Source organism: Nelusetta ayraudi, unplaced genomic scaffold (assembly GCF_046127955.1).
Source record: "Nelusetta ayraudi isolate G7.1 ecotype Tasmania unplaced genomic scaffold, CSIRO-AGI_Nayr_v1 ptg000011l, whole genome shotgun sequence".
In the NCBI taxonomy this organism is placed as follows: domain Eukaryota; kingdom Metazoa; phylum Chordata; class Actinopteri; order Tetraodontiformes; family Monacanthidae; genus Nelusetta; species Nelusetta ayraudi.
Genome location: NW_027466061.1, coordinates 11,992,728 through 12,020,500, shown reverse-complemented (window position 1 = coordinate 12,020,500; position 27,773 = coordinate 11,992,728). Strand labels below are relative to the sequence as shown.

At 44.0% G+C, this 27,773-nt stretch overlaps 2 protein-coding genes across 7 annotated transcripts; both read left to right on the top strand.

Moving 5' to 3' along the window:
• The first annotated feature begins 216 nt into the window (after positions 1-216).
• Positions 217-6,885, top strand: LOC142884973 (protein ABHD8-like). The gene is made up of 5 exons (XM_076021011.1): positions 217-1,000; positions 3,345-4,174; positions 4,660-4,830; positions 4,929-5,145; positions 5,281-6,885. The coding sequence occupies exons 2-5, from the start codon at positions 3,354-3,356 to the stop codon at positions 5,473-5,475; spliced, it is 1,404 nt and encodes a 467-aa protein (XP_075877126.1). The 5' UTR covers positions 217-1,000; positions 3,345-3,353; the 3' UTR covers positions 5,476-6,885.
• Positions 6,886-8,698: 1,813 nt separating this feature from the next.
• Positions 8,699-26,410, top strand: kdm4ab (lysine (K)-specific demethylase 4A, genome duplicate b). Of its 6 annotated transcripts, none has more exons than XM_076021006.1 (23): positions 8,700-8,862; positions 9,875-10,037; positions 10,223-10,398; positions 10,499-10,613; positions 10,725-10,918; positions 11,209-11,258; positions 11,343-11,446; positions 11,551-11,688; positions 11,825-12,048; positions 13,550-13,728; positions 15,001-15,671; positions 16,200-16,307; positions 16,607-16,724; positions 16,834-17,009; positions 17,263-17,458; positions 17,958-18,037; positions 18,857-18,912; positions 20,356-20,464; positions 21,213-21,404; positions 22,799-22,969; positions 23,103-23,222; positions 24,114-24,206; positions 24,291-26,410. In XM_076021006.1, exons 2-23 carry the CDS (start codon positions 9,897-9,899, stop codon positions 24,426-24,428), a joined length of 3,549 nt encoding a protein of 1,182 aa, XP_075877121.1. In that variant the 5' UTR covers positions 8,700-8,862; positions 9,875-9,896; the 3' UTR covers positions 24,429-26,410. The 6 variants fall into 6 exon arrangements, 5 of the variants coding, with proteins under 5 accessions (XP_075877121.1, XP_075877123.1, XP_075877120.1 ...); XM_076021008.1 differs by having other exon boundaries at positions 8,700-8,868; positions 16,610-16,724; XM_076021005.1 differs by having other exon boundaries at positions 8,700-8,868.
• Positions 26,411-27,773: the final 1,363 nt, after the last annotated feature.

The window sequence follows — 27,773 nt, the reverse complement described above, 5'->3', positions numbered from 1 at the left end:
GCTCTGATAGATGTATGAATATTGTCTCAATAATGGATTAAAAGTCATAATCTGCGCTAAATTCAACACGGCGGTGTTGTTATTCATTGCTGGTGGTTGACAACTAGAAAGGCCACAGTATGCGTTGGCTATCTCAGGTTAATTGGCCCAATTGATTTTTTTTTTTTTCCTTTGATCTGAGAAAAAACCAAACATCGCATCAGCGGCATTCTCCACATCAGCCCGTATTGTTGTTGACTGTTGGTTCTCATCACGTCACAGCCGGGAGTTCGGTGACAGGCCCCGGACTGTCTCAGCGGATGCTGCAAGATAATTAATCCTCGAGCCTCCGTCTGGGATATGATTATGCTAATTATGCTATAAAAGAAAGGATTGCCATTACAACGGAGATCACACATTGGTGGCCGTGTGTTCATTTGACTATTGAGGTAATTAAGCGTCGTGACGGGTCACTGCTGCCTCCCTGCCTGCGTTGCTCGCCCTCTCTGTTTTCTGTCAGCCTTGGCAACAAGGAGCACGATCCTCTCCCATTGGCCTCTCGTCTGCTGTCGTCTATTCGCTCTGCTCGGCGCCGCTCGCTGCCGCTCACTCGCGGAAATTGCCGAAAACTGCCGAAGCGTCTACGGCGCTGCAAGGGCATGAGGGCTGGGGAGGGACCGGCCTGGGTGCGCAGTGGAAACGGTTGATAGAGATTACTGCTTTATTTTGTCTCCAGCGCTATGGGTGTCTCATGGAGATGTAACTGGCCCACATCCATGGATCTATTTCTTCTCAGCACATCCTCTTCCTGCATCGGCAGTCCGAGGAGGCCAGTTAGAGGGGCTTTTTATTTTGCATCTCAAGCGTAAAGACAAATTGTTGCACCACATGCAGCGTACGTTGCTCCTCGTCGGTCCCTGAACCGTCGTCTTCTGTCTTCAGATTTTTTTTTTTACTTATTTATTTTTTCGTTTTTTGTTTTTGTTTTTCAATCAAGTCTGATCACCAGCATCTCTAATCGGTAAGGTTATGCAGTGCACGGCATGCAGTCAGGTGTCTTGTTTTGACCATGCAGTCGGCCACGCATCACAATTTGTGATGAGCTGCACGATGTTTGCTTGGAATTGTGTTGTTAAAAAAAACAGCTCTCTCTGATACTGGCTTTCTTGTCATAATCGTGTATATTTGTGTATATTTGCTTTTTGACGTTGCAAATAAGGCCTGGGTAGGGGGAAAAACATTGTGCCCTTCAGTTATTATGCTCTGCAAGCCGTATTATTACCATCGATAATACTGATGATTTCCAGACAAAAATATCTTGAAAATAATATTGCATCTTCCTATAAAATTAATTAATTTGGCCTTACAAGCATTGATTAGATTCCGATCTTCCCACATAAATGCATCTTGTGTGCAGACGGCAGACTGTGCAGCGCTGCACTGCGTTTCTGAGAAAATAGAGCAGCACACTGTGTACCAAATGTGTGTTAGTGTGAAAACTTGTCAGCCATATCATAACCTATATATCTTACCGTGCAGACGGAAAAAAGATATGTACATAATATGGATGAATAAGCTGTAGGATCTGCGACTACTACTCTGCAGATTTGAGATTCCTGCTCCTATTGCAGATGTCTACTGCTGGCAGACTGTATGGACGGACAGTAGGTCAGCAGGAGAATCCCTGATTTGAATAAGAAAACTGTCAGTGCTTATGTTGTTGTTGCACCAGTGCATGTGCAGTTGTTTTGTGGAGCTGATGTAGCAACTCGGGGTCAGCACATCTCTTCATGGCACACCGAGATGCTGTTGCATGGAGGAACGGGGAGGTGCAGAAACGCTCAGACATTGTATAACCTGAAGACAGACAGGTTGGTCTTTGATAGAATATGACATGCATTTCAAGAGAGAAAAATGCTCTTTGCTGTTTTAAACAATGGGGAGCAACCCCTCCATTCTGAAGCGTAACTTGATATGAGCACATGAGGCGCTGACCTTCAGGCCAGCGTGCACAACATGCACACAGGCATAGCAGGCAAATGCACGTGAGACATTAACTTGGATATTCTAATTTTTTTGTCAGTCTTGTAACAGTGAACTGAATATTGAAATACTTGGGGTTTATTTGCCTTTGTTCAGCAGTTGGGGTATTTTATTTGTTTATTCTCATTTTAGCTGCAATTTTTCATACAAACGTTAATAGGTTTATGATCTAAACCCATCAAATTACATTTCAGAATCAAAATATTTGTTTATATATTACGTATACTTTATTCACCAGAACTGTTTCTTTAGTAATCTCCACTCCTCATTGCCAAATGCAATTGTGTTTTTACATGATTTCATTTAAGTGGTACTACAGTAGTTGCTGTCACTTGATGTCCAGACACTATTTTTTTTTTGGCAGATACTTTGGTTTTTAAATTTCCAAACACATTTAGTTTTTTTTTTTTTTTTTTTACATTCGACTGAACAGTCTTACACAGTCTGCAGTTGACAGGTTTTTTTGTTACCTTTTCAATCAGCCTTCAAATGAAAGGAGTTATTGGTCTTCTGCATTGTCGTTGATCCACACATTTTTCCTATGTTTCACCCTATTAATGGTAACTGTCAGTTGATCTTATTCTGTCTCCTAGCAACAGCATTCCTAGATGTTATGTCATCTATCTATCTAGCAAACTACCTTGCTACCTGGTAATGCTGCCTTAGTTTATACTTCATTGCACTGGAACCAGTGTAGCTTTTAATCCTCTGTATTACTATTAAAAGAAAGTAGATATGATTCAGTAATGCTCAATGAGTCTTGTTTTCCATGTCTATTTATATCTTGACTATATGAAAAAAAGGATTATTAATAGCCAAAGATACACTGAAACTGAAACTCAGCCCTCGTGAATCTGCAACACAGCAGTGGTGTTTTTATGTTACCTCCTTCTTCTACCTGAGGTACACGTTGGTTTTCTCATGGAATCGTTCAATTCTCAATTCCATTACTGTCTGTTTTTAATGCACATGTCAGGTTGGTTGTCTTTTAAACAGAAAGCAATCTTGGTCTGTACGTGTTTTCATTTCCCCCCACCCGTGCTGCTTCCTGATGAGCAGATAAAGAAGACGGTTGCAATGTAATAGCGTTGCCAGGAAACAGTTTGAGTCCAGTATTGTTGGAAGCAGGCGACGGCCAGGCTTCTTCCTGTTGAGCTGTTGACATTTTCAAACACTGCGACATGATGTGAACCCAGGAGCCATTTTGCCGATGCGCCGATGCGACTCGCTGCTTCACATTTTGTGTTGTTTAATTTCAAATGTTTTCAAAGCAAGCAGCTGAGTGATTGCCCGATGCCTGTTTCTTTGTGATGCTGACACAGGAAACAGTCATGCTGACCAGTATCGCAGAAGGTATCCTGTGCTGCCTGACCGGAAAGGCAACCAGCCTGGTCTTGCCGTTGGAGTCGTCAGAGCCCTCGGACGGCTTCGAGTTTGTGGAGGTGAAACCCGGCAGGGTCCTGCGAGTGCGGCACATCATCCCCGAGCGCCAGCCGGAAGCAGCCGAGCAGCAGGTTGCAATAAAGGAGAAGGCAAACGAGAGCTGCGATCAGAGCCCGGCCAAGGACCACCACAGTCAGAGCAGTGTTGGCAGCAGCGTCCACTGCAAGAGGAAGATCACCGTCTACCGAAATGGCCAGCTGGTGATCGAGAACCTGGGCGACGTCTTGCACTCAGAGATCCTGCAGTGCCAGGATGGCGACCTGGAGCCGTGCAGCACCGTTGAGGTGGAGCTGGCTGACTACAAAGAAATGCCTTCCTCTCCAGAACCCAAACCTGTTCCTCCTCCTGTTCCCCCATCCGTCGGCGAACAGAAACCCGACCCCCCTCCGCGCCGCCGCCGCCGCAAGCCCAAGCGCACAGTCCTGATCAACTCCAGGAGAGTGATCTCCAGCTGCAAGGGGACACACTCCGACGTTGCACTCTTTTTCATGCACGGCGTCGGCGGCTCCCTGGACATCTGGGGTAGCCAGCTGGACTTCTTCTCTCGGCTGGGCTACGAGGTCATTGCGCCCGATCTCGCTGGGCACGGCGCCAGCACCGCCCCACAGATCGCTGCAGCTTATACCTTTTACGCTCTGGCAGAGGACATTCGAGCAATCTTTAAGAGATACGCTCGGAAACGCAACATTCTGATCGGCCACTCATACGGGTAAGGACTTGATCACACTTTCATGCTTTCTCACCAGGAAGCCTGAACTTTTCATTTCAGTGTTTGGTGAATTTCCTATTGTGGTCTGGCTTGGTTCGACTACATGCAGTTAAAAAAAGGAAGTGAGAGCAAATCATCTGCTAGCAATTGATCTATCTATCTATCTATCTATCTATATATCTATATATCTATCTGTCTGTCTGTCTGTCTGTCTGTCTGTCTGTCTATCTTTTGAGGAACAGGTCTAGACCTCACTCTTAAAGCAAACAGTTTCCAGTGAGCTGACAGTGGCTCAGAGATCCTAGATTGACTGTGTCTTTTTTTTCTTGCTGTTCATGCATTGGGTGACAAACAGGGTGCCTGAAAATGCCATAGGAACCTGACACAGACACTACAAGCTTAGCTCTGTCAAGTTATTAGTGCATCTAGTAGTGATTTGCTTCCTGTTGTTGACACGTCTGTGTCTTTCATTCGATCTCCCCAAGGGTGTCATTTTGTACCTTCCTGGCTCACGAGTATCCAGATTTGGTCCATAAGGTGGTGATGATCAACGGAGGAGGTCCCACAGCTTTGGAGCCCAGCCTGTGCTCCATCTTCCAGCTGCCGTCTTGTGTCCTTCACTGCCTCTCACCCTGCCTGGCCTGGAGCTTCCTCAAGTAAGATCTATATTTGCATGGCGAGTCACAGTTTGATGATACAATTGCTCCCCGTGACTGTCACCAGTGACACTTCCTCTCTTTGTATGATCTTCCAGAGCTGGATTTGCTCGTCAGGGCGCGAAAGAGAAACAGCTCTTAAAGCAGGGCAATGCGTTCAACGTTTCCCCGTTTGTCCTGCGAGCCATGATGAGTGGTCAGTACTGGCCGGAGGGGGATGAGGTCTATCACGCTGAGCTGACTGTTCCCATCCTTCTGGTCCATGGCATGTGCGACAAGTTTGTGCCAATAGATGAGGACCAGCGTATGGCAGAGGTACGGCAACATCAAAGCACCCGTTGCATATCCACAGATTATTGTGATAAAACTTTGGTCAATTGAAATGAATTTTGCATCATAGGCACACATTAATACAAATTAGTAAATGCACGTTCTCTGTTTTTTCCCTAGATCCTCTTGTTTGCATTCCTAAAAGTCATTGATGAAGGAAGTCACATGGTTATGATGGAGTGTCCCGACACGGTCAACACCCTCCTGCACGAGTTCTTTCTGTGGGAGCCCGACATGTCCAAAAAAGCCAACAACAAGACGGACACTCTGCATGACACTAGCCAAACTCTGAAAATCAAGCAGCTGGACAAATAGCCACAGACGTCTAGTTTCACCCCGGAGCCGAGAAGGAGGTCTACTTTTTCGGCATGAGATCTTAAAGGCTGCTTCCAGGCTGAGAGCTGTTAAATAGCTGGGCCGCATCTTAAGGATGCAGGTCATGCAGGCAGTCACTGGTACTTGCAGATAAGGCAGGACTTGTTGGGCCTGTTGCCATGCAGAAAACCAAGGACCTAAACTCAAGATGAGAGGAGTCTGTGCAAACACATCCCGAGTTTCTGCTTAGCCTGTTGACGCCAGTTTGTGCTCCATCCCACCAACGCACCAAAAAGCACCTTTGGTTGGAGTGACGCCGTTTCGTGATTTATTTATTTTTTTAGTTTGTGGTGATGAACTGACAAGAACAGAAAGAAGCAAGAAAACCTACAAAATAATCTGTCCTGTTCTGTGAAAGCGATGGAGAGCTTTAGGATTCACGGACACACGAAACTTGAAAATGAGATTTGCTACCGTGGTGTTTAAGGACAACTTACAACACAAGGTGTAGATAATACAGCTGGCAGGGTGGCAGCGGGCAATACTTCGAGAAGTTAAACACAAACGTATCTACTAGCTTCATGTGACTACGGATGGCATTGCGTGCATACAAAGATTTGATTATGCAAGACACCAATGACAAAACCAATGTTCATCTGCAGTCTAGCCACTGACTTTAACCACAACTTTAACAGCGTTGAGTCACACACACAGTCTCAACATAAAGAGTCAAATCTTCTGACTAGGTTCTGACAATGTAGTCAACTCAGCTACTGTCACATTTAGTCAACACAGTCTTTTCATTTTGGACTCAGAGTCCAAAAGCTACGTGTGTCTTCTTTAAGCCCAAGGTAACCAATTCATGAACTGCATGAAAGTTGAACTATTAATGAGATATATATGTGAACTGGGGTATTCCTGCAGCCATTTCTCTGATTATATATAAAATCCTAAGGATAGACAACAGAGAGGCCCTGCATGACTTCACAATATTACGACAGCTGCAATATATTCTCATATTGAAAAGCTTCCCTGTTGACTTTTTTTTTTTTTTTTTTTTAATCAAAAAGCATTTCGTCTGATGTATTACTTTGCCTTTTCTCAACAGCAACAGCAGCTGCAGTGACTGTTGTCTGTTTATGAACTGTTAAATGCAAAACAAAGGTGTTGCACACTCCCCTGACATCCTGTCTACTTATCAAATAATGTGAGTGAGTATAAGCTGAATACAGTGTTCATCTGAAAGACATTCATCCGTGGGTGCTGCTAATCATGTCTCATAGTGGGACAGTAAGGTGCTTGTCAGAGTGTTTAACCAATAAACAGTTTGTACTGTTTTAATAAGCAGAAGGAAACAAGACTGAGTCTCCAAAGCCCCTACAGCCCCCCGCCCAAAAAAAGAAAAGAAAAGACATAACGAGTCAGCCAAACGAGCCGGTCCCGTTAATAAAAAGGCAGACGTTTGTGCCGACCATGCAGGTTGCGTGATATATGCAGTTTGACACGATGTTGATGCAACATGACTGGTCTTATGCAACCTTAAGGAGGAACAGCAGGAGTGAACTGACTGGCCATTCAACTTCAGACACATTACACACATACACACGCACATAAATATACATATAAATATATCCTCTGTGGACTCTCAGAAGCCAACCAGTGCTGCTGATGCAACGTACCAGATGTTCCCTCTTTTGTGTGAGACATTCTGGAATACAGGTGCACATGTAACTATTTTTATGCTTCAAGTGTATACAAACTGTGCAGTGCTCATGTGTGATTTATCTTCTCCGTGGTCAACACAGTGTGGTGATGTTACTGTTGCATTTATTTATAGCCGTCAAAAAATATGCACTGCCTGACCATAGGTGCATATAACCTGATATGGAATATGAGAAATTATGAAATTCGGTGGATGACGCAGCCTTCTCTTGTGGCGTTAAGAATAAAACTGGTGTTCTCAGTCTAAAATTGGGTTTTGCTTGTTTACTTGTTTAGCTTGTTGCATTAATGTACACAGTGTGGGGTATTGTTAGATCTGAGGCAGTAGATTATGAATTATAAAAAAGGGAAATGCATTTGAAATGAAAACAATGATATTCATAAAGAAAATATAAACCCTACACTGATGTTTTTAGATCAGTGTTGCAGCAACATGCAGGATTAATTTAGATTAATCTACACATTAATTAATCAAAAATGATCCTGTCCACTAAGGATTGGTCCAAACTCTTTCCTTTATGTTTAAAAAATAACAGCATCTAAATCTTTTGATATACTTTTTAAATGTTTTATATTATGCAACAGGGATTTGACAGTGTCAGCTTGGTCAGTGTCACAATCAACTTTGAGGGACTTGAAAATACAATCAGAGTCAATTCATCACATCATATGTTTAGAAAGTACAAGTAAATAATGTGTTTTCATGCCACTTGATGTCCAATATTTTTTGGGAAAATTCCCTATTCCTCCACTTTTCACGAAGTGTGCACCAATCACGCTTATCTGTATCAGCTATCTATCATATCGCAAAGGGCCAAGTTACTTCTCCCAGGTTGGTACCAACACGGACAGTAAGGCGTTTGCTACCTCCACAGCAGGGGTCACCAACACGGTGCCTGCAGGCACCAGGTAGCCTCCAAGGGCCACGAGAGTAGCCCGGAGGCCTGTTCAAAAAATAGCCCAACTCATTGAGCTGCATTTAAAATTCAATTTTATCCAACCTTGTTAGGTCATTGTTGATCATTATTGAGAGCTCATTAACATGATCAGTCTTCACATAGATCAGTATTATTACCATTAATATAGAACTGAGAAAATTTGTTATTTCAGGAGAGTGTAGCAAGAGTGCCCTTCACACGACTCAGTACCCATGAAGCAGCTCTTAGGTCCAAGGTTGGTGACTCCTGGTCCACTGTCTTCCTGCAATCAATTTGTTTTTGTCCCATTCCAAACTTATGGAAGGTCCTACAAAGATCAGTTCAAAAATATTTCTTGCTGGAACCTAAAACTACAGCTGCCAAAAGATGGGTAATTGTGCAATTGTCTGGCGGTATAAATATTTTAAAATAACTTATTGAGTGAGGGTGCTTCACTTTATTATGAAATAAAGCAAGTGTCATTTAGGACCTTTAAACTGGAAACGTTTGCCCGCTACGTGACGTAATATCAAAGACACCCTCCGATTGGCTGAGCGTGCCTCGTGCGTATGTGGTAAACAAAAATCGGTGGTGCGTGTACATGCGTGCAAGTAGCAATGGAGGAAAGTGATCTTCTCACAAGGGACGAGCTGTCTTCTCTCTGTTTCTTCCGCACTTGTTCTCCCTTTTGATTACGAAGTGCTTACAACGCAACAACGCAAGAAACAACACGTGGATCAGCCAAGAGGTGGTGTTGAGTTTTCGTTTCCGTGTCGAGCCAGCATGCAGCAATTCAAACGTTAGCTTGTTGAGTTTCAATGCTAATCCGGCGGTTGTGCTAGCCGAAGTGCTGCTCCGATCTCCCAGTCGTGGATGCGTCTATTTCCTGGTTCTCATATGACTGATTTACAGTATGTTTTGGTCTTTGTGTTTTTAAACATTATGTATGACAAACATGTTTGGAACAGGGTTAATTTATATTTGTTTTGTTTTTTTACAATTATAGAAAAATAACGATTACTTGAGTTGTTTATCTATTCGGTGTGTATTCAAACTAGGAAGGGCTTCAATATCAGAAAATAGTCGCATCCCATCTCACTGTCATCGTTAGCGAGCTAGTTTAGCTCCAGTGTAATTAATCCCGTCTTCTCTGGGACACCACGGGGGGAATATTTTGGAGACGATTCTCTTTTACCCTTTTACTCTTTCACACAGTTAAATGCGCTTGAAAGCATATTAAAAACAAGAATAACAAAATAGCCATTGCTGTGCTATGCTAATGTATATACTGTACAACAGCTAATGTAAGCTAGCTGGGGGTTTTAAAGAGACCCGGAATAAACCAATCAGCGGCGATTGTACTCTTCCCAACCCTTTCCGGGCTGCTCTGTCTCCCCCGTGGGGACGTCCACAAAACACTTTAGGCTCAGTACACAGTTTAATCATTATACCAATGTATAAAATGGCGGTTAACAACTGCATTTATTTCGACCATCTGATACTTCTTCCTTTAAGAAATATATCAAATCAATACTTACAATATCCAGTTAGAAACCTTATGAACTTGCGAACCACAAAACACGTTGTTCGTTTAATTCTAACAAAGTGTTTTGAATCATTTGGTTGTCATAGCTCAATTAAAATTGAGCTTTTGGGTGGAATAATCTTCCTGAAATTAAATCCACAATCAGCAATTGAGAAAGCAGAAAGCTTAATAGTAATGAAGGATCAACTGAAAAATTTTGTTCTTGTTTTCAAAGGGAAAGGCCATCAACCTTCAAGATGGCAGCAGACGGGGTTTCCCAAAGCTCCGGTTCCAAGAAAATTATGACTTTCTATCCCACTGTCGAGGAGTTTAAAAACTTCAGCCGTTACATTGCATATATGGAGTCCCAGGGAGCTCACAGAGCAGGCCTGGCCAAGGTAAATTCTGATTGTGAATTAACTTTTAATCTAGGAAATCATAATCAAGCAACTTTTGTACAGCTATAATAACACTGTCAGTCTGTACGTTATGATTTCTTTATAGATTGTTATACCTACCATTATAAATGTAATAGAAACGTTTTAGATGATAACAAAATAACTGTGCTCATCTCTCCTACAAGATTGTCCCACCAAAGGAATGGAAGCCCCGAAGCTCCTACGACAACATTGATGATTTGGTGATTCCTGCTCCGATACAGCAGATCGTAACGGGCCAGTCAGGGCTCTTCACTCAGTACAACATTCAAAAGAAGGCCATGACGGTCGGGGAGTTCCGAAAGCTTGCCAACAGTGACAAGTGAGAAACGAAAGGCAGATTGGTTCATCCGCGGTGGCCATGTTACATCTGTGCACTCTGTCAAAATGCAAAATAACTGAACTGCTAATGTGTTCTGAAGGTTATGCAGTCCACGTTATGACGACTTTGAGGAGCTGGAAAGGAAATACTGGAAGAATGTGACATTTAACCCTCCCATATATGGGGCGGATGTTAACGGGACTCTGTATGACTCTGTGAGTTTTGAACCTGTTGGGAGTTGTTGCTCATCAGAATTGAAGTGAAGTTTTTTTCAAGATCGCAGTCTGGTCACAAACTCAAACTCAAAAAATATATATTTTCTGCAGGAAGTCAAAGAGTGGAACATTTGCCATTTAGACACCATACTGGACACTGTGGAACGTGAAAGTGGCATCACCATAGAAGGTGTCAACACACCCTACCTGTATTTTGGCATGTGGAAGACCACGTTTGCTTGGCACACAGAGGACATGGACCTGTACAGCATCAACTACTTGCACTTCGGAGAACCCAAGTCCTGGTAAATTGTCTTTTTATTCTCATTTAAAAATATTTGATGGGTCTCATATAGACATTACATTGCACTGCAAGTGTTTGGATGTTGTTCTGTCAGTTTCACTGAAGAACAAAACAATTTCTGTGTGCTGTTAAAATGTCATTAAGGTTTTTTTGATTCATGTAAGTAATTTAGTAAAACAAAAGAAACACCATTGATTGGGTAGTTTAGAAATTGTGTACTGATTTTATTATGTAGTTGTAATAGCAATTATTCCACTGTGACTCAGAAGAGCACTTTGAATCTGCGTGCAGGTATTGTGTTCCCCCAGAGCATGGCAAAAGATTTGAGCGTTTGGCCAAAGGTAAGAAACAAGCAAGGTGTCCACTGTTGATGTCTGTGGTAAATGATCTGCCGTGAACCTAAATGTCTGTCTGCTGTCTTCCAGGGTTCTTCTCAGGCAGCTCCCAAATATGTGAGGCCTTCCTCAGGCACAAGATGACTCTCATCTCTCCCTCCATCCTGAAGAAGTACGGCATTCCATTTGACAAGGTATGGGGGGGGGGCATCTTTCGTTTCCTGGAAGGAGCGCTTGTGCTTAGTACTGAGTCACTGAGCGCTGTCATGAGTCTAAGCCTCTGTTACCTTGTCAACAGATCACTCAGGAGGCTGGTGAGTTCATGGTGACTTTCCCCTACGCCTATCACGCCGGGTTCAACCACGGCTTCAACTGTGCAGAATCCACCAACTTCGCCACAGAGAGGTGGATCGAGTACGGCAAACATGCTGTCTTGGTGAGAACCTTCAAATGCAGAAGAATATTTAACCTTGATTCAATAAGTCTCGCAAGCAAATTAAAATGCTGTTATGCCACTGACGAATAGAACACTTGTCTGATCCAAGGCCTTCCTGTTCTCTTCTCTGTCATAGTGCTCGTGCCGCAAAGACATGGTGAAGATTTCCATGGATGTGTTTGTAAAGAAATACCAGCCAGAGCGTTACGAGTCGTGGCTGGCAGGGAAAGATGTGCTGCCTATTGACCATTCAAGACCCACTCCAGAGGCCAGGGAGTTCTTGGGGGACTCCTTTGACACTGGCAGCAACCAGAACAGGAGCTCAGTGGGAGGCTGCGGAGAAGACGGACACCGGAAGAGGTGGGGCATTTCTTCACCATAAAGCTTGTTTGTTTTTTTTTACTGTGAAATGTCAACATTGTAGTCACACATGGAGGCATTGGTGCATTTGTTATAATACAATCACACACTAATGTAGAATAATTCAAGAAAGCTCAGATCACTTGCAAAACATAAGCCGCATGCATGAGGTGGTGTCGTAGACGACTCCCTGTGAGGGTGTGAACTTGGTTTTGCTTTGCACTGCAGCGCTGTGAACTTAAAATGAGTCGCGTGCAAATTCTAAGCACCCAGAGACTGCAGGTGTAGATTTGTGGTTGCCGCACATACATGCCACATCCTCTTTATTTTGTAAATGACTTTAGTCCTAATGCTGGCATTATAGTGATAATTATGGCTTCTTTAACTATTTTAATTGAATAAGCAATTAACCCTTTAAGCGCCATCATTTTTTCAAGAAAATATTAAATTTTCATATCAAGATTTCAAATGGCTGTGACTTGAAATTGGTTAGAGATGAAGCCATACTGTAATTGATAAAAATCTTTAGTAAACCCAAACTTTTTGTATTATGTCAGATGTCAGGGGTCTGTATGTCAGATCCCTGTCTCCACAATACCCCACAGGCTCACCAAAATGTTTGATCCACTTTTGATAATTTTCCACATATCTCAAACAGCCTCAGCCATCATCACAGGGTGACCACGAACATCCCTGCTGCCTCCACCAGCACTGGCTGGACGTTTCCTCCCACAGCTTCTACCACGTTGATCACTATAACTATAACTCACTGCGCCCTCCGTCACCATTAGCGGTGTTTTGAGCACTCCTGCTTCCCCCACCACATCCCCTCATCCTCATTCTCCCATTACTCCCACTACCCCCCAGCCACGCTGAGGCAAAGCATGTGCTGTTTGGTGACTGTCGTGGCGCATGGACTCGCTGCTGCTGTGTAACTAAAGACGCACCGGAAGACTTCGCTCTAACGGGACGACTGAACATCATCGTCAGAGTGCGAATATTCCTCTTTGGAATCTGAGTCAGACATTACTTGACAAAGTACTTCGTCAACGAACAAACCTCTCGGCGATGTATTCTCGGCAAAATTTGCTGTCTTTCTCGCCGCTCCCACTACAACCACTTCCTCGTCTCCTCGACTGAGGCTTTCTCTCTATTTGTTCTCCGAAATCTGAATATAAACCCCCACAAATGCTGCTCAGATTGAAGCCACAGGTGTCTGCCATCTCCTGGTGTAAAGTGTAAACTACTTTTAGTATCATATTTGCCGCTATGGCCTGCTTAATTCAGCAATGACGCTTGTCGCAATTTTGCGACCATGGCCCCTAAAGGGTTAAATACTTCAATTTCACTTTGGTTTAACAGAACATGCTGATCAGCAGGATGTTCAGTTCTCTTTTAAGATCTGTGTTTTCCTAAATGTTATTTTATTGATTCCAAGTACTTGTTAATTGTAACCATTCTAAAGGTTTTTGACCTGTCCACCTCTGTGTTTACCCATCAGCACCACTCAGAGGATAGAGACCAAGAGGCACAGAGTGTGTCTGGAGGTGCCAGAGGAGGTTGTTCCCAAGAATGAAGATGATGATGGTGAGGAGGAGGAGGAGCAGCAATATGGGAAGCGGCCCAGGCTGAGCCTCATACCTCCACGCAGTTTGCTACATGATGGCAAGAAAAATAAAGGTAGCAACACTTGGGTATAAGCTCACCTCTCCCTGCCAATGTCCAGTCAGCAAATCACATCCATCTTCAGATCAGTTTTATGTAGTCTTCCAAGAAACTCTGCACATGTCCTGAAAACACTTTGCTTAACTCTCTGTTTATAGCCTGCAGCAAAAGGAGGAATTTTAACTTCCCACTATAAAGGTGCCTACACACTGAACGCGTTTTTGACGCGGTATGACGCACGGTATGGCGTCAGTAGGCGCAAGCAGGCGCAGACCTGGCATCAACGCCCTGTGACGACACCTTGGCGCATCCAATAGGAGAGCAGCCGGTTCTGAAAAAAGTGGCCCGACGCAGGGCGCCAGTTTGCGATAGAGCAGTAGTGAGGAAAAACGAAAGAAAAACTTGTCTCGCAGTGTCCCGAGTGTAACATTTGATATGACACCGAGTTCTGTGACTCAAGACTAGCTTAAAAATATGTATCGGGTTGGCGACTCTCGTCTCGACTCTCGACTCGTTCTCGTTACCTCCGGTGCTCGTACTAGGTGCTACGTGTTTTGCATTCAGGTGGCACCGTAGGCTTGAATAACTGCAGTGGAACGAAATCTCGTTGTCTCACCGTTTGCACACAACATCCTCCCGCTTGCGACTCAGTGCCGAAAACCCGTGCAAAGTACGTTCCATGTTGTCTAGACTCTGGAGTGTAAAATAAAATGCGAATCAACGCGATAATGTCCCGACCCGAATATATATGAAAAAAACTACAACTTTATGTTCATATATTGTCAGGCACAGTTCGGTGTAGAGAAGTTTTAACACATATTTAACAACTGGTGCCGTGCTGTGCATCTGGGCACTTTCTCCCCCGGAGCCGGCTGCTCTCCTATTGGCCGCGCCTAGATGTCGTCACAGCACGTTGACGCCCGATTTAAACATTTTTAGATCGAGCGTCAAGGCGTCAAACGCCACCCTTGCGCAACGCTCTGCTCTCTGCGCGCCGACACCGCACATACACAATGAATGGCTGCGCTGACGCCACCCTGCGCTTGACGCGTTCAGTGTGTAGGCACCTTAACTGAGAGAGCTGATTTTGTGTGTCTTCACATCCACATTTCTGAAAAGTGTAGAAAGCAGAAGAAGTAAATGATGGACTCTCAGGGGAGTCCAGTCATAGACTGAAGATGTTTTATTGTTGGAAACAACTGGTAAAGTGAATTTTGCCATCGAGAATGAGTTGGCACATTGTATGTTTTGCTCACTTTGCAACACATGCCTCTGACATTATTTCAGGTCCCCCAAAGTTGGTTGTGACACCGACCAAGCTGACGCTACTGGATCCTTTCCACAGAGGCTTGACTCATGCTGAAGTAGGCCGCCCACCACATTACACCAAGACTCGCGCTCCTGCAATATCCACTCAGTCCAGTCCCAGAAACGGACATCTGTCTGTCTCGGCCGCACCAACTTGGATGGACAATGCAACCCAGCCGGCCAGAAAAATGGGCGTGGCCAGTCTGCTCTTCCACAGGACGCTGTGCCCCAAGGACGCCCTGCAGGTGCACAGCTACGCTGTGGAGAGACAGCAGCAACACCAGCTGCCACACACACAGCTGCTCGTGCACAGCTACGCCAGAGAGCACCAACCACGTCACCTCCACCACAAAGCCTGCACACTGTCGTATGTACAGGTGCAGCCGTCGAGCCCGGAACCAAGCTGCGACGAAACAGAGTCGCCGCCGGAAGCCAAGCACGCTGTCACTGACGTCAAGTTGACCGCGGCAGAAGCTTTGATTCCTGCAAAGCAGCCAGTTGAGGAGAAGCCTGAATTGCCTGAACCTGCCGAATCTCAGGCTGAAATTAAGATGCCCGAAGTTGAAGCACCTAGGGTGTGTTCACCTTCCCAGAGCCCAACACAGGACAGACAGCCCAGTGTGACCGAGAGTCCAAAGAACAAGAGAAAGGTCTGTCTCCCTCCTCAGCTTTCTTTTTCTATCATAAATATGGGTAAAAGACAAACCCTGGTGATTCAGTGTGTAAAAGACCTTTCAGCTGCTCTCTGTTCTGTCTCTGTGCACTTCTCATCTATGGTTGAGGACGAATGCTGCTTTGTTTGTCAGACTCTAACATGTGAAATGTCTCAAACCGGCATTCTAAGAACTTTCAGCCTGACCCTGTTTTGACACCAAGTTCTGACTCACTGCCACTAGAGGAAGACAAAAGTCCTGTTGCAGACTTATTGAACAGACTCGATAGATATGCCTCCCTTTGTCTCGCAGTGCTGATATGCATGCTCGCACAATACCATTTGTGGCTCTGTACTGGTGCATTTCCCCCCAGTAATGTTTGCACACTAATCTTTCTGACTTTTTTTTTTTTACTAATCCTATTAACCAAAGGATCTTCAATGATCTGTCTGCTGGCTGCCTCGTAGTCTTAAATGACAAATCTGAGATTATTGTTAAATGTTATTCATACTGTTTAAACTACAGAGTAACCACTGCCCCCTTGTGGATAGTAGCATTACCACCCAGAAAGACACTGCCCCTGTCAGGATACCGTTACCTGATGAGAGGAAGTTGATGACTCTGTATCATCATGTAAGTAGTGACTAGCTGTGATCAAGTTCTCAAAGGGAAGGATTTACCTTCTATCATTTTGAAGTGTGTGCTGACCAGTACAGAGCCACTATCATTGCCAAGAGGCACCATTCCAACTGAGAAAAGAAACCGCAACAGACAAATAAGCCACAGAACTATTTTCAACTCACTCACCGATTAGTGTGAATAATGTTTTTCTGATGTTTACAAATTCAAAGCTTAGTTTGGTGGACATGATGTGTGAAACCGCTCTCAGGCCCTGCTTTCAGTTACACATTGTTGTACACCTCCCTGTCCAGCAGATGTCAGAAGAGCAGTCGTACTGCAAATCTGTGGCTAAGAAGCAACAGCAGCAGGCACAGCTGAGTAAGCTGCCTCGCCACCACCCTCTGATCAGAGAGCCTCACAGTGATGAAGGTTGTTTTCTATTTCATTTCAAGCAGTTAATCTACTTTGTTACGATTACAATTATTCTGATAATAAATACAAACATCCTCCTAATTTGATGAAATGCTTGTCTCAGCAGAGGTGTACGTGGACATGAGGCTGGATAAAGAGGAGAAGGAGGACTGGGCAAAGCCTCTAACTGCACTGTGGCAATCCCGGCCGTATGACCCCCAGGCAGAGAGGGACTACAACAAGAGCGTGGGCCAGCAGACTCCCTACTGCTCCATCTGCCTGCTCTTCCACACTCACTACCAGGTGACCTCACGCTCTTCTTCTGCAAAGTTCTCTTGAATTCACATTCTTGTTGCACTTGTTTGTTGTCCTGGCCGTGTCAACAATCATAGCTGTCAAAATACCGCAAATAAAAAACAACCATTTCAACAGGTCAGTTGTTGTAAGTGCCTTTGTAGGCCCTTTTTTCTGGGAACTTGGTGAACAGACTGGAGATATATTCATTGGTCTACATTTAACAACTCTAACAAACTCTTCAACCTTTTTTCACTTCCAGTCCGAGTCCACTAGTGGGGGCCCGTATGTGACGTTGGTACACCGTCCCGGAGGACAGCAGTGGTCCAAACCGCTTGCACCTGAAATGTGTTTCAACAGCCAAAGTGGCGAGGGACAGCTATCCAACCCCAACATGGCTGAGGACGGAACCAGCCGGCTGGTCAGCTGTGCTCAGTGTTTTGTCCGTGTACATACCAGTAAGTGAAAGAAGCACCTGTACATTGTTCAACTTTAGGAGCCCTTGCTAATAGCAGTGGGTGATTTTGCATTAATTGACTCATTGGAAAACACACTTGTGTGACTGAATAGCTGTGGAAACATATTTCCATCATCCATGCATCCTTCCAACTTTTGTCCTCATTAGTTAAATGCTGTACTCACCACAAGGTGACAGTGCTGTGCATCATTTGCGGTCTGGCAGAGACTGATAGGAGGATTTTCTTTGATGTGTAAATGAATGTATTGAAGGCAATGTTGTATTTATTATGAATGTTTACCAGATTCTTGTGCTAGTGATTGCTGGATCCTAAAGCAGTCACATCAGGAGGATTGGACTCCTTGAGACTGAAATACTTGTTTTCTTGTTTTCTGTATCTTATTTAAAGTAAATGTCTCTTGACTCAGCTGAGCACCGTGCGCTGTCACACGGAGCTTCGGAGGGTCAGTTGCCTGACCTTTTCTCCTGTCTCTGTTCAGGCTGTTATGGCATCTCAGCCGATGAAGGAGAGCTGGATGACTGGCTGTGTGCACGCTGCGAGGCCAACGCTACCACTGTGGTGAGTGGACAGGGCGAGCACTCAACACAATTTGAACACGCCTGGAATCAGTAGCATCAGGTGCCAACACACAAATGGTAAATAGACTGCACTTATATAGCGCTTTTCTAGCACCTTCATGGCACCCCAAAACGCTTTACAAAGGCCTCTCATTCACCCATTCACACAAATTCACATACCACACACACACAAGCTGCACTAAGAACAATAACAATACAAAAAAATGATGTTGTGTTATTAAAAATGATTTGCATGCTACTGACAACACTTATTAAAGTTATGATTTGCTGTAGATCTTGTAGTTGCGTCAATTAATAAAAGATGCTCCTCTTTGATGACAAATGTGAAATTGCTTGAAGTTTCAGTCACAGCAGAGTCTCACTCTGTAAATAAATGAGTCCTCCTTTCCGTTTGAGAATAAAACACAACAAAGTACTGTTTATTTTATGAGCCTTATGCTCTTAAACCACAACTGACTATGTACTACCATGGTAATTCCCTTTGAGACAGTAGTGCAGCCCACGCCACTGATATAATCTCTTCCTCATTTTATGAACATGAGAAAAGTACAGTTGTTCCCGGGACGTGTCCACAAAGTTCCATCTGCGTCATTGAGTATCTTTTGTCACACACTGAGCCGATGACTTATTGTAATGGGACTGCTAGTGGATTTTGGTGATTTGTTTGTGTTTTTGTGGATATTTCAATTGAAATAAGAGTTAGTGAGCCATAAAAGTAGCTGTGACCTGTGAACTAGTATACAGGCTCATGTCTCACGTGGATCATTTTGATGTGTGCAACATGTTATTCTTTCTCCAGGACTGCTGTCTGTGTTCCTTAAGAGGGGGAGCCCTACAGAGAGCCAACAGTGATAAGTAAGTGAAAACCAGTTGGGCCACCATAGAGTATATATCATTTCTCTCCATAACTTAGCAGGACTTAAAGGTCCAATATAAACCCATTTCATACATGTTTATATTTACATCCTGGACTAATATGTTTCCATCACATCAACATTACACATCAGCTGGGTAAAAGTAATGTACAATGATTTCCACTGTGTTTTTAAATCATTATATGACCAGATATTTGTAAATGTCATATTTAAACCATGTTCATACACATAAAATCAAGAAAAGAAATCACTGAATACCAGTGAATAAGTTGTTGCCCTCGTCTCTATGTAGTTAGAGTCAAGGGGAATTCTCAGATTAGAATGAAATAACACCGTCTTCCTGCCGCAGAGTGAATGCACAGGTGTTTCACCCGCCACCAACCTTTTCTAACCGCAGAGCAAACTAATGATGAAGCAATAAGGGTTGCCTCTCTCAAATGGGCAATATAGTGTGTAGTCCGTTTAGCACATTTGGCTTAATGAACGCACACAGTGTGTTTTTATCAAAGCTGAAACAGACTGTAGCTGCTGTTTTTGTGCCATTATGTAGCACCTTTGAAAGGTAACTTTAGGCAAAATAATGGCTACATACTTGCACACATGAGAAATTTGATTTTCATTCAATGTCATGAGCACTTTGATACTTGGATAGCAAAAATGTTTTTGTATATATATTTTTTTTTCTCAAAGTGGAAAACTATATTCTCTCTCTCTCTCACACACACACACACACACACACACACACACACACACACACACACACACAGCAAGGAATATATCCTTGTCACATGTTTTGTCTTAATTAGTGGTTTGAAGCCCTCCTGCCATTGCTGTCTATCGTCAGTCAAGATGGCAGTGATGATGCTCCGACTGTCCTCATGTTACATGACATCAAAAGGCGACAGCTCTCACCTCCTGTGACACTGTACAGTCCCGGGTTCCAATTGTGTGGCCGCAATCCTCTTTCTGTCGGTTTGCGTGTGCCGTCGATTTTGCGCACACTCTCTGGGATCTCTGTAGTTTAGTCCCTGCGTGTAAATGCAGTATTTTCAACGTGCATACATGCAAATTCAGCAGATAGTTAGTGAGCATGTTCATTGTTGTAGACACAATAAAAACTTAATTCACAATATTTTTCTGTAAATATGAGTACAGTCGCTACATTCAAGTGAATTCGAAGATTGAACTGCTTTCTCTCAGCTTTAGATGCAATACACAATAGGTTAAATCATCAGTCAGTCACTCTACAGATGCAGCTCCCTCTTCCTTAGACCATCAGAGTGGGTGAGGATGTAGCAGTCTGATCATTCTGTGTCCTCAGCCCACATTTTCACTTGTCATCATTACATCCAGTTGAACCTGGTGTAAAAAGTTTGACTGAATCCTGTGTTGCTGTTTCCCTCTGTGTTTGTGTCTCTCACAGGTGGGTTCATGTCCTGTGTGCCATCACTGTGCTGGAAGCCCGATTTGTAAACGTCTCTGAACGAGGGCCCGTGGACCTCTCAGGCATCCCACTGTCCCGGTTCAGACTGGTGAGACTCGCCGCCCTCGCTGGCAATCCATCATGCATTCAGTCACAGCACAGTGGTGCTGATTAGAACCCTGTTTTTGTATTCGGAACACGATCGCTTGTGATTCTGATGCCGCTGACTCTTACACTTTTGAAGGTTGCATATAGTGCTGTTTAAATTTTCGGATCTGTATTTTTCCAGTGGAGCCATGTTCAATAGCACTTATCTAAAAAAAAAAAAAAATTCTGTAAAATGATAAAATCCTGAGTAGACCTTACATTTGTTATTTAAAGCTCGATCTCAGTTGCTCAGTTTGGCCGTGTTTTGGTTTTGGAAGTGTTTCTGTTGACAGTAGAGACTGCACGGCAGGGCTGTGGCCGTTTGGCTGCGTGTTGTTGTACAGAAATGAAAATAAGGGTACGCCACCACAAATAGTTTCTTCGCTGGAAAACGCTGGGAAAGAAACATCTTGTATGAATCATTTACCAACTTCCGGCCTCATGTCCTTTGTTAAACTTCCCAAAGGAGTCTTTGTCGGCGGCTGCACTCCTAAAGTGGTCCCGTTGATGTCACAAAATCAAGGAAGCTTTGTCATTTCCCCGGACGGGACCATGTTCCTGTTCGTGTCTGGGTTCACTTCTCGTTTGCCCTCGCCAATAACCTAACACCATCCTCTCTCGCCATGAATGCTTCCTTTCCTCCCCTTTCTACCTGCACTCCCCCTTCCCCCCCTGACCTCTCTGTTCTCGTGTCTCTGCCCCCCGTGCAGAAGTGTGTGTACTGCAGGAAGCGGATGAAGAGGGAGGTGAATGGCTGCTGCGTGCAGTGCTCCCACGGCCGCTGTTCCACGTCCTTCCACCCCACCTGTGCCCAGGCCGCCGGCGTCCTCATGCATCCCAACGATTGGCCGTGTATTGTCTACATCACCTGCCACCGGCACAGGGCGCCACTCATACCTGAGGTAACTTGGCACAGACTGGTTGTGATGCAAGGAGAAGCAGAAATCACACACTGCTTAGCCTGTGGTCTGCGAAGGCATTTTGACAGGCTGACCCCTTTTTTTTGTGCTAATTTAAAGGCTACGATGAGTCTCAATGTTCTGAAGCATACTGATGTATGTACGGCCTATAATCAACTCAGGTATTTTCCTAATTTTGAGCCAAGTTTCTTCCCCTGATTTCTGAGCAGCAGGAAGAAAACAAATGGAAGGTCCAAAAAAAAACCCTCTGATATCTAAATGTTTCAGATATGCAATAATCCATCTTTGTCATGATGGATTCCCACGACATGGATCAGGTGACCCAATTCAGATTTTGATCGTGCACCTGTCTGGCTTCCTTCATATGTGGCAAATAAATGGAAATGAATCCGAGATCTGCAAATACAAACACGGTTGTAGTCTGGTGTTCTCTTGTGACTCAAGTTGTGCATCATAAGAAAATGCAGATGGCTGCTGCCTACAGGCAGGCAGGCAGGCTTTAATAAGGGCACCATTCTTTCTCCTCCGCCTTAAAATGCCAACCGTTTCTTTCTCCTCTGTTCCTCTCAAGCCCTACAGCAAAGTACGATCAGTTCGCTGCTTTGTCACACAACTTGTGCAAAGCATTACAGTCACAGGCTCCTTGCAGCTCACGCGATCAGTGCTCAGTCGTCCTTACAGTCGGATCTGTCCTGGGAACAATCTGAACTACTGCTGCATGTCTGCAGAGGGATGTTGCTCACAAAATGTTGTTTCCCTTTTTTGAAGGGTGTCTTTTCCGACCAGTAAGCAGATTGTGGTTCTGCATGCGGGTTGTTTCAAATGTAAGCAGAGGTTATACAGGTTATGGTGCTGAGGGTCCGCCCTCAGCACTTTATGTAGTTCACTTTCAAAGGTTGGCAATAGCAGATGGTGAAACACATCAGATATAGTCGACACATTAGTCTGGTGTGCAAAGTCAGCTCTTTGCTTCACAATTTTTTTTATGTGTGTTTAATGTTTGTTGTTTTGTTATGCTTGTATCTAAATTTATATTTAGGATGGATAAATGTGTTGTTGTTTTTTAATTCCAGTATGTTGTAGAACTCAACTAAATGGAACTAGTTTACCGGTAAGTGTGGATGAGCTGGTCCTTGCTGCTGGTCCTGTGGCAATGCAAGTTGGAGTGATCAAATTGATTTCCTGACAGGTTGCTGTTGAGAGCATTAGTCTTATTTAACTAGCATTAAAACACTACTGTTCAAACATTGCTCTCATCCTTCCTTATCTTCACCCACTCCTGCAGTTTATAGCTCTGTAAACACTGAGCCGTCGTGTTTTATCACTGCACGCGGAGAAGCTTTTGACGAGAGCTCTCACTTTCTGTCCCGCCACAGCGCACCAAGGCTGCCATGCAGGAGCTCGCCATCGGTCAGAGGGTCATATGCAAACACAAGAACGGCCGCTATTACCACAGCGAGGTGCTGGAGCTCAGCCCGACCACCTTCTACGAGGTCGTGTTTGACGACGGCTCCTACAGCGACAATCTCTTCCCCGAGGATATCGAGGTGAACATGGGAGTCTTCATGGAATTCATCTTCAAACTGTCCATCAAACAGACCGGGCTTTCTCTCTGTTCTGTTCTGCTTCTGTTTGGGAGTTTTGCGCATCTAATTCAGATCCATGTAACGTTCCCCTCAGAACCTCGACTGCGTCCGACGCGGACCCCCGGCCAAAGGAGAGGCCGTCCAGGTGCGGTGGACTGACGGGTTGATATACGGAGCCAAGTTTGTCACCTCTCACACCATCCCCATGTATTTGGTAAGCCTGGCTTGATGTTTGTTTCACGGTACCAAGAAGCATTCGTCTTTTCTCCCCGCAACAGTCTGTTGGCCACGAGACTCTGGCAGCTTATTGAAATCAGGCTGTGTTTAGATACACAAACAGGTCGAAAAAGGTTTATTTCAACTCTCTCATGTTGTTTTACAATGTACTCTTCAACTTGAACTTAAAATTTATCCAAATTCACAGTTACTTTGATAGTGTGTCATACAGCAGTGCGCTGTCTGTGTTTTCTCAGATTTCTGTTGTGTTGTGTTGTGGGAATCAAAAATCTGTCAAAACAATGCATTTGCAAAATCATCAGTTCAGATTGTGCTGAAGAGCTTGTGAGGTGTCTCTCGGGTGTTTATTGCAAGTCAAACGCTGTCAGATGAAACCAAAACAAACCATATTAAATGCTAAGGACGCCATCATTCAATGCTGCCAAGAAATTTCCGGATCAACCGAATCGTACGAGTACCGTGTGCATAAAGTGTGATGTCTATAGAGCTGATCTTCACCAGGGCTAAATTTAGACTCTGGTTCCTGTGGTGGGAAGTGTTGTTTTTCTCTTCAGTCAGGGGATGCGGGGTGATGATGTTCTGTCGCCTGTGTCTGCGTGGTGTCAAGAAAAAGAAAATCTTTTACGTTTTAACAGTAGATTAGCAGCCTGATCAATATTAAATGCATTAAATGCAGCCTGCCCATTGGGTTGGGTTACTGCCCATTTTAACACCAACATTAATTTACTGTGATTTAATCCTGCAAGCGAGTAAATTGCTAAAATGAAATCTGTTGAAAAGAAAAACAGCAGCATTAATTCAGCTCAATGGAAATTGAAGGCTCCTTTGTGTCCATGTTGCTCAGCTCTGGCTTTGTTGGTGCCAACAGGTGGAGTTTGAGGACGGATCCCAGAGTTCCATCAAGCGGGAAGACATCTACACCGTGGACGAGGACCTGCCCAAACGGGTCAAGTCACGGCTGGTAAGTGTGTGGTGGTGTGTGTTGTGTGTGTGTACGTACGCGCGTTGTCTCTAACTGTTTCCTGCTGTTGCGTGCCATCCCCAGTCGGTGGCGTCGGACATGCGCTTCGAGCTCTTCAAGCAGAGCGACGTCAAGCAGAACTCCAAGCGGCAGCGCGTCATCAACTCCCGCTACAGGGAGGACTACGTCGAGCCCGTCATCTACCGGGCCATCATGGAGTGACGGCCGCTGGTCCCGCTCGGAGCCGTGCTGCCCCTCTGCCAGCAGCTTCTCCCTCCTCATCTCTTCCACGGCCTGTCGGCCTACAATATTTATAAACTTCGGCTGGGACTTTAAATAACTTTTGTGTACATTGAATGATACATTAGGTGACCTATGTCTCCCCCACTCACTCTCTGAACTACATGTTTTCCTTCACTTCTCTTTTTTTTTTCTCTGAAGAAGCCATCAATAAATTATTGAATATCAGAACGTTCTAATCTAACAGGGGCAGCATCATGATATTCCCTCTTCACCATCACATTTTGCAATGTTACGCTTTTCTACATTGATAGCAACATTTGATCGTGTTGAAATTACTGTTTGCTCTCAACAGACTCTTGTTATTTTCATACGACTCATGATATTTTCTAGTAATATATTGTTTCTAATAATAAGCATTATTGTGAGGGTCCGGTCTTTTTGTTTTTAAATGTTTTGTTTGTTTTTAAAGAAGACGCATCTGCAGCTGTTAACCTCTGGCAAGCTAAACAAACTTTGAGCCAATTGAATGTCAACTCTTTGGACTTTTAAGTCAGAACCAGGCTGTGGTACCATGCAGAAGAACTTGTGTCATTTCACTGATTGAACAATTAATCCAAATTTGAAATTTTAGCCACTCAATACTGGCATGAGGTCAGTGGAGGCTCTTGTGTCCTTCTCCTGTTGCTCGTAGTCAAATGTAAAACCAGAGAAGTGAAACATATCATCTCCATACATCTTGTGTAATGGCATCTAAGTGTCAAGAAGAATCACCACATTGACCAAAACACTTGGTGTTGAAATCCAAAATGTCTTCTTTATCCTTCTGGTCAGGAGTCCCGTGTTGGTGTTCTGTCTAATCCATTGGCTCAAACGTTCTTTTGCCATCAAACATTTTGGCTTTACCAATAAAAATGTTACCTGGAGTCAAATTTGTGGCGCCACATCCAGCATCATCCAGAAGCTTGACACCACAGGAGCAGCATGGGGATGTCTTCTACACACTGCCCCTCTCCTCCACTCTACCAACATTGACTGGTATTATGTCCTGCTGTCAAACTCTACAATGGTTGCGTGTATTAGAGGATGTGACCAGAGCCTCTGCTGACCAAAGTGTCCAGCAGATAAATAACATTTGGGGTGAAGATTTGCTGCGAGTGTTGTGACAGCATTTCACATATCAGGATCACTCAGCCTTCCAGTGAGTTGTTGCGTGTGTCCACTGTGATCACGGATGATGAAATGAAACCTCGGCCTGTCTGACTTGTTTTCCTCTCTTTTCTAGAGCTTAGTGTTATTCTGACTGTTGTAATTAGTCATTAAGAAACTTAATTTATAGGAGTGCATCGAGGTAGAGAACAAAGCTATTTTTGTCTCAGTCCATAGGAAAGAAAACCCTCAGATGTATTTATATTTATTATATAAAAAGGTTTCCAGACATCCTGCTTTGAAAACTCACAGCTCACTTTTTCCTCTGTGACAACCAGGTGAGTCTCTAAAGACGCGAACAAAAAAAGCACCTTTTTGTTTTGGAGACATAAGCTCCAATTTTTTTTCATTTGACTTTATTTTCTTTATTCTGGTGTCTTAGCTGAGACAAACTTTGTAACCAGGTTATCATTTGATCCCAATAAACAAAAAAATGTGAAAGAGGCAAAATTTCATACTTCTTTTAATTCTTCTCTTTCACTTGCAACAAAAAGGTTTTTGGCTTTGCTCCTTTCCATTGATCTGTTGAGTTTGTTGAAGTGAGACTTGGATCTGAATTGCATTGTGGGTTTCTTTTGTTTGTTTGGAGATGTTGGTGTTGGGTATGTTTGCCACCGGTTCAAGGTGCCTGCTGTTCTCTCCTGTAAACCCAGTGAACTGCAGCTTGTTGTGTCACATGGTATATCACAGCTTTCTTCTGTTTTTTTGTTTTTTGACATTTTCAGCACAATAAAACTTTTTTTTTTTTTTTTTTACCTTTTACTACATTATTAGTTCAAGCACTGACAAGTAGCCAAAATGCATAGAGCCTGTCCAGCCTGAAAGGGAACCAACTGATTGGCAGCAGTGGTTGTTGTCAGACAGACAGCAGCTCTGTGTGTCGTCACAGTGTTCATAGAAGTGCAGATATGATTTATCACAAATTTGAAACATTCTTGGCTAGTTGGCAGCTGTCTCTCTAACGAAAACACTAGTGACTTCAGCTTGGCTTCTGCAAATTTCTCAAAAAAGAGGCACAAATGTGACTGCAATAAACTGGATGTGTTCTGGATCATGTGTGTCGCGTGCTGGAGTCACTGAAGATCTGGTCTGTGAAGAATGCAGCCCACTTTTTTTGTGTTTAAGTTTTTTGGGAAAAAGGTGAATTCCTCTCAATGTGATTTTCTTTTTCTTAAACTGGATTATGACAGTAAAATGATTTGACTCGACACATACACTGCCCTGGTGACAGGGTGGAAACAGGACGTAGGTCACTGAGCGCCAGTTTTTTGCAGTCAAAGGATTCAATGGTCTGACTGGGAGTTGTGTTTTTCAGTAGAATAGAGTTGTGACTTTTACAGACATGGCAGCTGGTATAAAATAAAAGCTCAAATACAGCCCATCAGGATAATTAAAAATGATCAATTATTCATGATTGAATTTATGTGAATCGCTGAGTCACACATTGGTTTAAAGGTGCACTGGAGTGTCTAGTCACGTTTATTCTTTATTATGACATCGCTGCTGCTCACTGGGCTTTTGAACTCCGCATGCAATTTTCGCATCCTTCGGAAAGTGGAAATGAGCGGGACCTGATCTGATAACCTCTGATCTTTGGGGCTGATCTGATAACCTCGGACCTCTGTTGGCCAGATGCGGTAAAAAGCTGATGCATGATTCTCCCTGCTGGACCTATTCTGACAACAAGCGAGAAAACTTTGTGTGGCCCTGGTTTCCAAAATGTTTTGATTACATTAGAGAGAAGGTTCTGATCCTCTGGTGGCTGGGACTTTTTCTTTTGTCGTTTCACGTTTACAGACATCATCCTCTGGCTGTGATCTAGAGATCAACTTGGTGAACTCTTGCAGGATGTGGCCACCGACCAGCAGCACCACATCAGTGACTCTGATCACATTCTTGTGTCAGCCAAACCACCTGTTGCCAGCGAAACCCTGCAGTGCGTCAGTGGTTCCTCCCCCTCAGCCTCTGGATGCTGCCGCCGTGTTGTCCCTTCTACTTCTTCTTACGGATCGAGTTTCGTATCTGCTTTCAACCAAAACTACGCAATTTGCCAGCTCGCGTCATTTTGCCCTTCCTAGGAAAACTACAAGGGGGGAAAAAATCAGCTGCACCACATCC

Excerpts from the sequence above, each read along its gene's own strand:
- LOC142884973 (XM_076021011.1), top strand. The coding sequence starts at position 3,354 with ATGCTGACCAGTATCGCAGAAGGTATCCTGTGCTGCCTGACCGGAAAG. Across the intron at positions 4,175-4,659 it reads CTGATCGGCCACTCATACGG|GGTGTCATTTTGTACCTTCC; the intron begins GTAAGGACTTGA and ends GATCTCCCCAAG. Across the intron at positions 4,831-4,928 it reads CTGGCCTGGAGCTTCCTCAA|AGCTGGATTTGCTCGTCAGG; the intron begins GTAAGATCTATA and ends ATGATCTTCCAG.
- kdm4ab (XM_076021006.1), top strand. The coding sequence starts at position 9,897 with ATGGCAGCAGACGGGGTTTCCCAAAGCTCCGGTTCCAAGAAAATTATG. Across the intron at positions 17,010-17,262 it reads TCTTCCACACTCACTACCAG|TCCGAGTCCACTAGTGGGGG; the intron begins GTGACCTCACGC and ends TTTCACTTCCAG. Across the intron at positions 20,465-21,212 it reads CACTGTCCCGGTTCAGACTG|AAGTGTGTGTACTGCAGGAA; the intron begins GTGAGACTCGCC and ends CCCCCCGTGCAG.